This window comes from Podarcis tiliguerta (genome assembly GCF_965153285.1).
Source record: "Podarcis tiliguerta genome assembly, chromosome: 9".
Classification (NCBI taxonomy): domain Eukaryota; kingdom Metazoa; phylum Chordata; class Lepidosauria; order Squamata; family Lacertidae; genus Podarcis; species Podarcis tiliguerta.
In genome coordinates this window covers 5,090,825-5,103,838 of record NC_139542.1, presented here as the reverse complement: position 1 = coordinate 5,103,838, position 13,014 = coordinate 5,090,825, and the positions used below count along the sequence as shown (strand labels likewise).

General features: G+C 48.1%; 1 protein-coding gene across 1 annotated transcript in view; it reads right to left on the bottom strand.

Annotated features, from left to right (window-relative positions):
- The window catches only part of DNAAF9 (dynein axonemal assembly factor 9), an 89,548-nt gene that overhangs the window by 22,762 nt on the left and 53,772 nt on the right, over positions 1-13,014 (bottom strand). The window contains exons 20-27 of the mRNA XM_083398243.1: positions 12,912-12,999; positions 10,108-10,211; positions 8,232-8,378; positions 6,182-6,270; positions 4,516-4,614; positions 3,454-3,571; positions 3,045-3,133; positions 1,484-1,642 (exon numbers count right to left, since the gene is read on the bottom strand). Coding sequence (XP_083254369.1) covers positions 1,484-1,642; positions 3,045-3,133; positions 3,454-3,571; positions 4,516-4,614; positions 6,182-6,270; positions 8,232-8,378; positions 10,108-10,211; positions 12,912-12,999 — 893 coding nt within the window. The remainder of the gene's footprint in view (positions 1-1,483; positions 1,643-3,044; positions 3,134-3,453; positions 3,572-4,515; positions 4,615-6,181; positions 6,271-8,231; positions 8,379-10,107; positions 10,212-12,911; positions 13,000-13,014) is intronic.

Genomic DNA, 13,014 nt, shown 5'->3' with positions numbered 1-13,014 from the left:
TTCCCACAGTCATTCACAAAAAGACACCCCCTGCAGTATATCGAAGAGGAACCTCCGGCTGCGCAGCTTAGGAGGTGATGGGAGTTGTAGTGCAGAGCATTTAGAGGGTACTTGGTTCTGCTGGGGGGTGACTGCCATACACATCTGAACATCAGGTGCGCAGCAGGGACATTTGCCGCTGCCTTAGGCAGCTGGCAGAGAGTAGGCTGTGGATTAGAGAGACCCTTGACTCCAACCAGCAGGGGTCTTAAGAGCATCATTCTCAAAATGCAGGCAAAGAGAGACAGCAATGAAAAAGGACAAGAGGTCGTGCACCAATTGGTTTGTGTCCCCCCTCTCCCAGCCCTGGTTTCCATTGTGTTCATCTCTTTCTCAAAATGCCAAAGGTGACGATCTGATCTGCTGCAAACAGCTTTTTCAAAAGCTTCTTGCCATCCCTTGTTTTGCGTTGGCGGGCAAAGTATACTTGACCTCACTTCCGACATTTCTTAATAGAAATGCCTTGGTGCATTATTGTAAAGGGCTTCCGTGTTGGGTCCATAACTCAACTGAGCAGCACTTCCCTTGGAGAGCGATTTCATGATGCTTTGAATCAAGACCAAAACAATGCTTGCCAAGGCTGCTCCTGCCACCCAGTCCGATAAAATGTGCTGCGTGGGAGCTTTTAGGCAGGAAGGAAGACAACGAAGGCCTTTCTACTTGCTATCTTGGGGCTATTTAAAAGTTACAAAAACAGTCTCTCTCGCTCCAAACTTATGCTTGGATAAAGTGTGCGCGTTCACCTGCATTCATGTGTGTTATTTTGGATTTTTCTGGAACATGTAGCTATGTACCAAAGCAAAGGCTTCTGAACACTCTAAAAGCATCCCTTTATATCAAAAAAAGACCATCAAGTTGCCTCTCTTTGTGTGTGTGTGTGTGTGTGTGTGTGTGTGTGAGTGAAGGTGTCCTTTGCCTACAATATGTTGGCTATACTTATGAATAGTTTGCTCGAATATTGCTACCATTCTGCAGGGGTAGGCAGGCTTCAGGCTTGTGGGAATTACTTCACTTTTAAATTAAAAAACCAAAACTAGAATCCTAAGATCCACCAGCTGGAGCCTGGTCCGAAAGAGTATCTCAGCTGGGCAGACATACACTAAGGATTAAGTAAGAGGAATGCCTCAGAGTCAAGGTATCTGTGATCAGGATCTTTCACAGAAAAAATCCACTCCTGGTTCCCCGCTCCAAGCATTCATTTTTCAGCAGTCCTGGTTTTGTGTGGGGTGGGAGAGGTGCATTTCAGTTGCTGCCACTGTAAGACAACTGGGAGCCAGAAACTGTTATCAACCTAGTGCACATCATCCAGAGATCTACCAGAAGATCCCATTCTACCTAAACCCACCTCCCACTTTACAGATCTGAGGTCAAACACATCTCAAAGTGGCAACGTGAAGATGGCAGATTGCTAAAAGCTCACGCAGATCTAGAAGCAGTCTCTTACCCCTGCAGAACCACCAGCAGCCTCACTTTCTTCCTACTGTAAGCCGAGAGACGGGCGCTTCGGCTGTGCTGGGGTTCAAGGACGCTTGCCAGGAACCGTTGGAAATGAGCTGCGCTGAAACATTCAGGGCTGTCCATGGTCTGGCGATAAACAAGCCACCTAAAAGAGCGTAACGAAGTCAGAACAACGCTGCCTGCTTCATTGTCAACACCGTCCGCAGCACCACATTATCATTAGTACAGTGGTACCTCGGGTTACAAACATTTCGGCTTACAAACTCCGCTAACCTGGAAATAGTACCTGGGGTTGAGAACTTTGCCCCAGGATGAGAACGGAAATCGCGCGGCAGCAGGAGTCCCCATTAGCGAAAGCGCGCTTCAGGTTAAGAAAGGTTTTGGGTTAAGAACGAACCTCCAGATCGAATTAAGTTCGTAACCCGAGGTACCACTGTATGTTATCATCAGCACATTGTAACTTATTTTGCCCTAGTTTTTTTCACCGGCTCTTTCTTCCTGCAATTTAATAATGTTGTACACCGCCTTGAGACTTTGTTCATTCCCCCCCCCCCCAAAGAAAATAAAAATATAGTCTGGCCCACCACATGGTCTGAGGGATGGTGGACTGGCCCATGGCTGAAAAAGGTTGCTGACCCCTGCCATATAGCATATATTCAACAAAAAAACCAGTGACAGTTTGTTGTTGACAAAGGACAGCTAGACATATAAGGGGCCCCATTACCTTCAGTAGCTTAAAAGGTAAAGGGACCTCTGACCATTAGGTCCAGTCGTGACCGACTCTGGGGTTGCGGCACTCATCTCGCTTTATTGGCCGAGGGAGCTGGCATACAGCTGGTCATGTGGCCAGCAGGACTAAGCCACTTCTGGCGAACCAGAGCAGCGCATGGAAACGCCGTTTACCTTCCCGTCGGAGTGGTACCTATTTATCTACTTGCACTTTGACGTGCTTTCGAACTGCTAGGTGGGCAGGAGCTGGGACTGAACAACGAGAGCTCACCCCGTCGTGGGGATTCGAAACGCCAACCTTCTGTTCGGCAAGTCCTAGGCTCTGTGGTTTAACCCACAGAGCCACCTGCGCCCCGAGACTTAACATAGGAGGTGGTAAAACAAATGCCTTTAGAGAATACGTGGTGATAAATAAGAATACTTCCCACCCACCTCTGCTTTGTCTAAATCAGGACTGGGGGGGAAGGAAAAACCACCCTGTGAGTTGCCCTCAGTAAAAGGCCGCAGCTTTGTGGCCACAGGATCCATCCCACGCATCTCCTGGGAGGGCAGGGAAAGACCCCTGCCTGGAGCCATGGGGCTGATGGGGGCTAGTCGTAACATCTGGGCAGCGTCAGGTTGGCAGAGACTGGGATAGACCATTCGAGCACCTCAGTAGAACCAGGCTCCAAGGCAGAGAGGTCATACTTGGAGAAGGTCCTGGCCACTAATTGCTCCCCTGCGAACAGCTTTAGCAGGGCATCCTTTCCCACCAGCCACCACTATTTTTTAAAAAGAGGAGGAGGAGGAAAACAGCAACAAAGTAAATCGCAACTAACCTTCCATATTCTTTGTTAAAAGTGACCAGGAAAGAACAGAGATCACTCGAGCGACATCCCGGGAGGCCGGTTAAGATGGTGATCACCACCTCAAAGAAGAAGAAGAAGAACTAGTTAAATCATTGCCATCGTTACTGCGCTGCTAGTTTTAAAGGGGCTAAAATGGGTCTGTGGGCAGGACAAAGTAATCATGTGTGTACGTTTGAAAGAGGCTATTTTAAGGGCAGGAAAGCCAAATTTGAAAAGAAGTTTTTTTAAAAAAATGGCAGACAAGTACGTGAAACCCCTTGCAACCAGGTTGCCAAGATGGGTGACACTGGAAGAAAATGCACGAAAATGAAATAAAAACACTGTAATGCAAACAGAGGACCTTTAAGAAATGTCGCAAGTCTCAGATTAGCTGTCTTACCTTATCATTCTCCGCCTCGTTGTCAGGAAGCGCTTTGGACTGCTGCAGCAACGTTGGCAAATGGGCTCTCATCACTGGCTCACGGCTTACGCTGCTGACCGTAAAGTGCTGTAAAAATCTTTGGAGGAAGAAGACAGCGATGAGTTGTTCACAGGCATACTTACTTTTCAAGAGGAATCCCCAGAGGCCTGCACAGATGCCACTGAGCCCACAAAGATGCCGCGAATCCAGCGAAGGCCCAATTTATATGGAATCATCTTGGTCCAATAAACCTTAGTTTAGCTTATGCGTACCAGCCTCCCTTTCTCCACACACCCCGCCTGTTATCTTGGGTTTCTCGGAGCACATTCCCCCATTAATTTCAAAACCAGCCAATTTGTGGCTTAAGAACTTGCTCCATAACAAGACCCGATTCCCACCCAGAGTTGAGAGACACGTGCCCAGCTAACAAACAACTGGGATTCCATGGGATAACTTGTCCTTTGGTCAGCACAAAACCACTTCCAAACTCGAGAGGAGGTGGGGTTGTGGGCTTCACGCCCTCTCCACGTGCGCGGGGGCTGGCTCTCAGCCTCCTCGCGATTCAGGGGATCCCCGGCAGCGCCATCCCCGGCCAGCCATTCAGCTGGCCTGGGGGGGCGTGGCTTGCACGATATCACATTGGCGCGGCCGGGGATCTCCCTCTTTTGCTGCCTCAGCTCCCCCAAATATCGAAGGGTAGTCCGGTAAAGGATTCCAGGGGGTGTGGCCCTCTCCGAAGCCTGGGGAGGTGAGGGCCTAAGGCAAGCCCCCAAGCGGTGACCCCGGGGGGGAGTTCCTAGTTGATGTGCATCAGCAGGACTCCCCCTACTGGTGGTTGACCCTTCCCAGTCTTCAAGCAATCGGGCTGAAGCCAGATAGTCTGTTAGGACCAATGCCTAAGCCAATACCGCTCATTCCTGTAACCAATAAAGTTGTGGCCATTTTTTGCACATTAACCTAAATATTTGTGTCATGTGTCTTTATTTCCACCGGGGGGAGGCAGGAACGCGCCACGCAAAGGCTACTTTTGAGAAATCTCACCTGTCCAGATCTGGGAGGCTGACCGATATTCTCAGCTGGCTCCATCTTTCTCCAGGGGGACAGGACAAGACGGTGAAAAGCTTCTGCATGCTGGTATGCCTGGAATAAGGACACACATTTAGAACGAAGGATCTGGCCATAGGAAAATGCTGTCTCCGTTTCCTTCTAGTCAACGTGCATTGCTGCAAAGCTAAACCACCACGCCTCAAACTCACCTTTCAACATGAGGCCAAGGGAATGGTCTGGCAGGGGAGTGAAATACGCCACTCATTCAATGCAGCTTTGTACAAGAGACCTTTGCTCCTGCCTTGTGCCCAGGTAATATAATCACTCTCTCTTCAGCCTCTCTCCCTCCTATAGTGTCCTCCTTTTCACTTCTTCCCTCCCTCTTGCCAAAAGACAGCTGTGGCTCTGCTGGAGCGACCACTCAGGCCAGGCTGCAACCAAGAACACCTCCAGGTACCCTTTGCATTCTACATGCAAGGTGATTTGTGCTCGTGATGGCACTGGGTGGAAAGATGCAACTCCCCCTCAACACTGTTTTTCCATGCGGAACTTCAGGAGTGGAAATCCTGCTGTGTTTCCAATCAGTGCAAGCCTAGGAGCTTCCGACTGGAAGCCTGTAATTTTCTCCACTGTATCTCCTATGTGGATGGCACAGTATAAATCTGCTGCAAATGCACTATGACTGCATCAGCGTGGATCAGGACAGTTAGCCTTCAAACTTTTTGGAGCCAGGACACACATTTTAAAGGCAAACTTCAGATTTCTTCATGCACACACTCGTCCCCCCCCCCTTCTTTTTAGGGTGACTGATTGGCAAAGGGCAGCAGACCTCTGAAATTTTAAGAGCTTTTAACAGAAGAGGGAATTGGGGCAGGGGCAGCTTAGAGAAGATGAACCTATAAATGGGCTCCTATTAAACTATTGAGTGACTCTCCTCCATTGCACTGTTACCTGTCTTCCTCTCTCTCTCTGCATCTGTGCTGCTGTTTGAAAAGAAACCCACGCAAAAAGGAAAATGGCTTTGGCCTTCTCGCGACTCACCTTAGGCTGCAGGGAGACTTTCTCGCGGGTCCTGAAGGGCCAGTGGCCTCAAAGGAGGCCAGAGGGACCTCCACTAATATAAGCTGGTAATGCTAACTCCACAAGAGAATAAATGCAATGGATCAGGGGACGGGAGAGGAATAAGCAACTGCACACACCAAGCAAACCAGAAAATGGCTCGATATTTAGTTTGCGTCAGCGTGAAACACACATGGAGGGACTCCACAGCACACAGAACCTTCTACAGATACGTTATGAGTGAATGTGCTCTCTAGTATGGATCCTTATCTTGCCAAAACAGCACCGCTTGCACACAAGGGGGAGGAATGAGCAGGGACAGGAGGAAACCCTAAGGTTTGCAGATGAATGTAAAATCCTTGGGGGGCGGGGACAAGTGGTGGCTGAGCTCAACGGGGGCTAAATGTGCTCACTGAATGCTGGCTGACTGGTGAAAAATGGAAAAGCTGAGCGGGGAGATGGGATGGAATGGAACATCCTAGAAAAGGGCATGGCTGGCAGGCAAGCCTCCCGGGATAGGAGCAGTCCACCCTGCCCTGTTTTCTTGCGGCTCCCCCCTGTTCCATGCCATTCTATAGAGGGGGGAAGGCCATCTGCTCACAATTTCTCCTGTTCTACAGGCAGGCAGCCATCCTGGGTCATCTTCAAGGTTATTCCCGAATTCCCCCGCTGTTGCCAGACAGAGCAAACCTACAAGGAAGAACACAAAACGTTCAAATTACACGGTTTAATGCTGCATTTAATAGTTGCGGTGGAGTTATGAGATGGTATTTGTTCTGGAAGGTGAACCGTCACTGATGGCTAACCCAAGAGGATTCCTGGGGTACTACTAGTTATTAACATCTGTAATTAGGAATCCTCTCTGCGGAAGGCATTTGAAGACCAAACTGGGCTTCCCAGAACAACTGGAGCCTGCCGTCATCCATGGTAATAAATGCTAACACTAAGAGATGGAAACTGAACAGAGCTGCAGCGCTTTAAATGGTTTATTTAATAACGAGGAAAATGAGCTATTTTTCATGTCAGCATTAATGAGATTATGCTTTGCTTTTCCTCTACCAGTAATCAACAGCAGTTAAATCATTACTCTGGAGAAGAAGGTTAATGTGTCAGCATGGCTCATGCTCATCAAGATATGCTTTGGGGGGGGGCTTATCGTCCCCCAACAAACAATCTGTACTATATTAACCAACTTCCCTTTGGATTTCAGGCTTTAGTGGATTAGTAACTCCCAAGATATTTTAAAATCTGATTTTACTTCAATTGACTCATTACCCGTTTTTATTCTGTATTTGTCATGCGTTTTGTTGTGGGACGCGGGTGGCGCTGTGGGTAAAACCTCAGTGCCTAGGACTTGCCGATCGCATGGTCGGCGGTTCGAATCCCCGCAGTGGGGTGAGCTCCCGTCGTTCGGTCCCAGCTCCTGCCCACCTAGCAGTTCGAAAGCACTCTTAAGTGCAAGTAGGTAAATAGGGACCGCTTTATAGCGGGAAGGTAAACAGCGTTTCCGTGTGCTGCGCTGGTGCTGGCTCGCCAGCTGCAGCTCCGTCACACTGGCCACGTGACCCGGAAGTGTCTTCGGACAGCGCCGGCTCATGGCCTCTAGAGCGAGATGAGCACGCAACCCTAGAGTCGGCCACGACTGGCCCGTATGGACAGGGGTACCTTTACCTTTACCTTTGTTTAACAAAACTCTATTAATACAAAACATTGCCTCTTCTCCATAGAGCCAAAGGCAGATTCTCTCTCTCTCACACACACATACACACAAAACCACACAAACACTACTCTCTCGCCACACAGTTTACCGCTCAACAATTTTATGATTTGTGCCTCCGCTGAAAAGCAATCGCTCTGAAGGCAATGTGAATACGCTGTCAGTGATGTTTGACTTTCAATGACCTTTCACGTGTGCAAATTATTACTTGCACGTTCATCCATCGGCGGACACAGCATCTTGTGTGACTTCAAAAGACAGTCAACGACAGAGAAGGCAAACAGCGGTGGCAAGGGAGGTTCATCGCTCGCTTGTGTCAGAGTAAACCAGAGGCATTTAGACCAAGCCAAGTCCCAGGGTTCAGCCCTGCCCAGACCTCAAACTTGAGGTCTGCACAGAGAAGATGCATTTTCACTGTGACCCTGAAGAGGAATTGCAGTGGTGTCAGACACAACAATTTCCATCATCTTTGGCTGCTCGCTGATGGAAGATGGAATCCAGCAACATCTTGAGAGAGAGAGCACCACGTTGGTTACCCTCAAGCTAGTCACCATGCCAACTGCCCATATTCCTGGCTGCCTCTCGGACCACTCCCATCACCCACAGGGCCACAGGATCAGAGCAGGTGGAAAGCCAGGAAAGAACTTCAGAGCCGCAGCTGCCAAAGTGCATGGCTAGCTCTCTGTGAGGTTACTTGAGAGAAATGTACATGGAAACACCTGCTCGGATCAGGGCCCGGCTGAGAGGCAGGAAGGGGCAGAGCCCCCGATGGCTTCATCCCTCCCCCCGAGCCTTCCTGACCCGGGGAAACCAACCGCAAGGGGGAGTCGGCCGGCAAAACATCGTAACGACACTCTCTCTATGGGGCTCCCCTTGCCCACCATATTGAAAAGGGCATTTTTTTACTTCTAGACCGATCTCTTGTTCACGTCACCTGTGAGTAGAAAGCTTTATAAAGCTTTGACTTTGGGAAAAGCGCGATCATCAGAGAGTTGCCTGGAGTGTGGAGCTGGACCGGCAGGTGAGCAAGCAGGGAGCTCTTGTAGTCGATAAGGAGAGCGGCAACAACACTGGTGGAGTCCTAGGGAAAAGGACAGGGAGAGAACCACTTCTGAAAGGAGGCGGGTGCGAAACTGGCTATCCAAGAGCCCCTGCCCACCCCGAAGGATGTTCACCATGTATAAAAACCTGACATCATGGACATCCTTTTGCACATACTTCCAAGGTTTGAAAACAGTTGGGTTAGAAAGAGCCGTTTGTACAAGAATGCAACACTGCTATCTACCTCTGTTTAAAAGAGACGTTGCAGTACAGCATTTGATTCCATGCAAGATTGAATGGCCTGATCCTGCATTAGCTCCCTGATGGGGGAGATGCATGGGGAGGTAAGCCCCCTGTTTAGTTGCCACCAGCCCATCTTACCTTTACCTACGTCTGAACCTGGTCAAAGAAGAAAAACCAACATACACTGAACCAAAGTGAAACCGACCGGGAGCTTATGATTGCTTTTGCAAGCAGGTTCTCTGAAACAGTTTTTAGCATCCTGGAGGTTCCCTCTGGAAGTCGGTTTTTGGAACACAGCAGCAACGTGCAAACACTTCAAATATGGCACTGCCGATTCTGAAACACCCCCCTTTTCCCGGATGGCTATCAAGAGAAATGGTCAGCGTAAAGGGAGGCAGCTTATAGAATATGCCGCCAGGGCGCTGATTCATTTAGAGATTAAAATGCTTATCTCTTCCTGTATATCTGCATTATTGCTAGGCTACAGATGTTCCCAACTATCGCCACCTCTCATCTCATTTGTGTTATTTTTAGCTCTCCAGCCTCATGTCTTGCCAGGTCAGTGAAACAATGCAAATTCCCTTTCGGAGTTTTCGCTCCGCGCAGAATACCTGGCAGCCGTTCAGAAGCGATAGCCCAGGCCCCATAAATAGCCAGAGGTTTATAGGAGTTGGGTGTCTTGAAGCCAAACAATAGAAGGAAGGTCAGGGCCCACACAGCTTGCAACGCCACAAAGGGGCAGTCAGGCAGGGGGAGAAAGGATTCAAAGGGGCATGTGCGCTCACAGCCTTTGAATCTGGAGCTTTTCAAGTTTAACCCCTCCATTATGCATTGTTCTTCACGTATAATAAGCCACGCTTCCACCAAATGCTTTTGCAGATTGTGGAATGGTGATGTAATCAAAGACTCGAGGCAGAAGAAAACACACAGAGAGACTTTGAGCACGTCTAAAAGTTCCCTACTTAAGCTGTTGGGTCCAGGGCAAAAGAGCACACGATCCCTGCTGATTCCACTGTCAAGCCAGTCCTCCTACATGAGGCTGCATTTTAAATTGCATTTTAACCTGTATTTTAAATTGGTTTTTTTCCTATTGTTTTAACTGTACTTTTACTGGTGTTAGCCGCCCTGAGCCCGGCTCTGGCCGGGGTATAAATAAATAAATTATTATTATTATTATTATTATTATTATTATTATTATTACAGCAGGCAGCCCCCCTGGCGCCACCTGATGTTGAAAATTGGGCAGCAACACTCACCACTACCCCCCTCTCCATTTTATTGCAATTCATCCCCACATCTCCCCAATGTTCAAGGCTGTTTTTCTTCTTACACCTGCTCTCAGTGAATTGAGACAGAGGAGAGTCTGGCCAACTTCTGGTCCTTATTATTCCCGAGCTTCGGGGGGGGGGGCGCATTTCTGCCCTGTAGAATTCTGGACTCCTGCATTGCACAAGTCTGGGGAAAGTTTTTCTGCCTGTGTGGAAGAGTTGTGGCAAGAGCAGAGCTTGGAATGGAACAGCACTCACCCCATCGTAGAACCTGATGGATGTCATGTGAGCCTTGGAAATTGTGATGCTTCCGTAGTGCGGGTGGCAGAACAGAAGGCCCTCTGAGAAGAAATAGAGCTTACCTGCAAAGGGAAGCAGGGGTGGGGGTGGGGAGGAGAAGAATACATGAGGTGCTTCATGCATCGGCTTAAAATCACTCTGTATAAGGAGCCAGGCGGATCTTTTTGCCAAGACCACATAACACCAGTCTTGAAAGACCTACACTGGCTCCCAGTACGTTTCCAAGCACAATTCAAAGTGTTGGTGCTGACCTTGAAAGCCCTAAACGGCCTCGGCCCGGTATACCTGAAGGAGCGTCTCCACCCCCATCGTTCAGCCCAGACACTGAGGTCCAGTGCTAAGGGCCTTCTGGCGGTTCCCTCGCTGCGAGAAGCCAAGTTACAGGGAACCAGGCAGAGGGCCTTCTCGGTGGTGGCACCCTGTGGAACGCCCTCCCACCAGATGTCAAAGCAAACAACAACTACCAGACTTTTAGAAGACATCTGAAGGCGGCTCTGTTTAGGGAGGCTTTTAATGTTTAATAGACTATTATATTTTAATATTCTGTTGGAAGCTGCCCAGGGTGGCTGGGGAAACCCAACCAGGTGGGCAGGGTATAAATAATAAATTATGATGATGATGATGATGATGAACTTGAGGATCATGAACAGTACTGCCCACTTTTAGGCAGAACTGAACATGAGGGAAAGAGACTACGGTCCCAACGAGAACAGGCCCGGATGCTGCCTTTGGACACATCCACACTACACTCGCTTTAAATAAGCAAACTACTTTTGTGTTTCAGATGCATCACTCATATATAGTCTGTACGCTGTCTTTTAAGGGCAGTGAAGTGTGGTGAAATTCCTTTCGGAAAACTCATTCCTATAAAGTGACGCCACAGAAGCTGAATCCGAGACAGAGATTGGGAAATGCAACTATGCAAAATGTGCCCTTTTTCTTCTGCATTTCTCAGTCACTCTCCCATTAGAGAGTAGAGTTGTAGTCACAAATTGATTTTTCACCCTCTTCCCACTTTTTTTTTTTTAAAATGTGAACGATGCATAAAAATTCACTCCAATGATTAAATCCACCAGATCCTGGAACTTACCAGAGTCAGTATTTGCTTTTAAGGAAGTAATATTTTAGGAGCAAATGCTACCCTTTGGGGGCAAAAACACATTTGCAGTTTCACTTTGCCGCTTAAACCAAACACGGCAAGCTAAAACCTTGCAGCCCATCCAGTGCTGGGTTATCCGAAAAGCCTTATGGATAAAGAGGTCTAAAGGAGATCTTAGTGCAAAGGCCTTGTCAGAAGAAGAAGAAGAAGAAGAAGAAGAAGAAGAAGAAGAAGAGGAGGAGGAGGAGTTTGGATTTGATATCCCACTTGATCATTACCCGAAGGAGTCTCCAAGCATCTAACATTCTCCTTTCCCTTCCTCCCCCACAACAAAAACTCTGTGAGGTGAGTCGGGCTGAGAGGCTTCAGAGAAGTGTGACTGGTCCAAGGTCAGCAGCTGCATGTGGAGGAGCGGGGAAGCGAACCCAGTTCACCAGATTACGAGTCTCAGGTGGTACACCATGTGTGTATTTCTCTGAGTGTGTGTGTGTGTGCAAGCGCGCACAAGCACGCAAATCCAAGTGAGAGCGCCAGAGTGGCGTATCTAGACAGGCATCTTGGACTGACTCAAGCTGAAGGGGGACTCAGGGAGGTCTTTACGGCTAAGGGCAGAGCGGCTCTGCTGATCCATGGGGCTGATTTGCACCCCCAAGGAAATGTCGCCACGAGCGGCAACGCTAGATGTGGAGCTTGAACCTCAGAGAGGTGTCATACTGAGAAGGGGAGATGACGAGATACAACTAGCAGCACAACAAGGGGGTTTATTTGAGAGGATTCCATTTCACAATAAAACAATTGTTCTAACAAGAAAGAATAAAGACAAATCACTAGCTGAGGATGAGGACCAGGACCTAAGAATTATTTCAGATGTGTCAATAACTGATGCCATTTTATTACTTCCTGCCACGTCAAAAGCTGCTCCTGAAGCTCTCTGTTTCTTAAAAGAGGCTTGCTGTTCAACAAGGAAGGGGCTGCTCCTGAAACCAGCACACATGTACAGGCACAGGGCTAGACATGAGGTCCTTTGAATCTTGACCGCTACTTGAGATTCAAATTCGCAGGCATCAACAAAATGGCAGACTTTCCGAAACAGGGCGAGAATCAAAAAGCTGGGCAGTAACTGCAGCAAGAATACTGATGGCTCAGAAATGGAAGCAAGAGGAGCTACCTACACTAGAAGAATGGAGAATGAAGATGATGGACTACGCAGAACTTGATAGACTGATGGGAAGGATCCGAAATCGACGAGACCAGAGATTTATAGAAGATTGGGGAAAGTTTACAGAGTACATGCACAAACTAAGTGAAAATCAAATAATGCTTGTAAGCTTTAATGAAGCTCTGTAACAAGAAACGTTAGAATATGAGTAAAATAAGATGTAATTTATAAAAATAATAGAAGTAAGGATTTAGAAATGTGTAAGAAATTAAGAAGGGAAGGAGTATCAGTCAAGTTGAGGGAAGTCAAAAAAGAGAATGGGTATAAAAAAAGATGTATGAATTGTATATATCTCACATTTGGAAAAATTGAATAAAAATTATTTTTTTTTAAAAAAAGAGAATCAAAAAGCTGGGAAGTTGAGAAACCCAAGGCAAGTGGGGGGCGGCGGCTCTCCTTTCGCTGCCTGTTCATTCGAATGCCCCATCAGGGCAGGTCACTAACCTTCCTCTGGTCTACACAGTGAATTGCTGGAAGCAATATAGGCTCCGTCGCCTCCCGTCAGGAAGGTTCCCAGGAAAGATTCTTCTTCCTGTAAAGGTGGAGA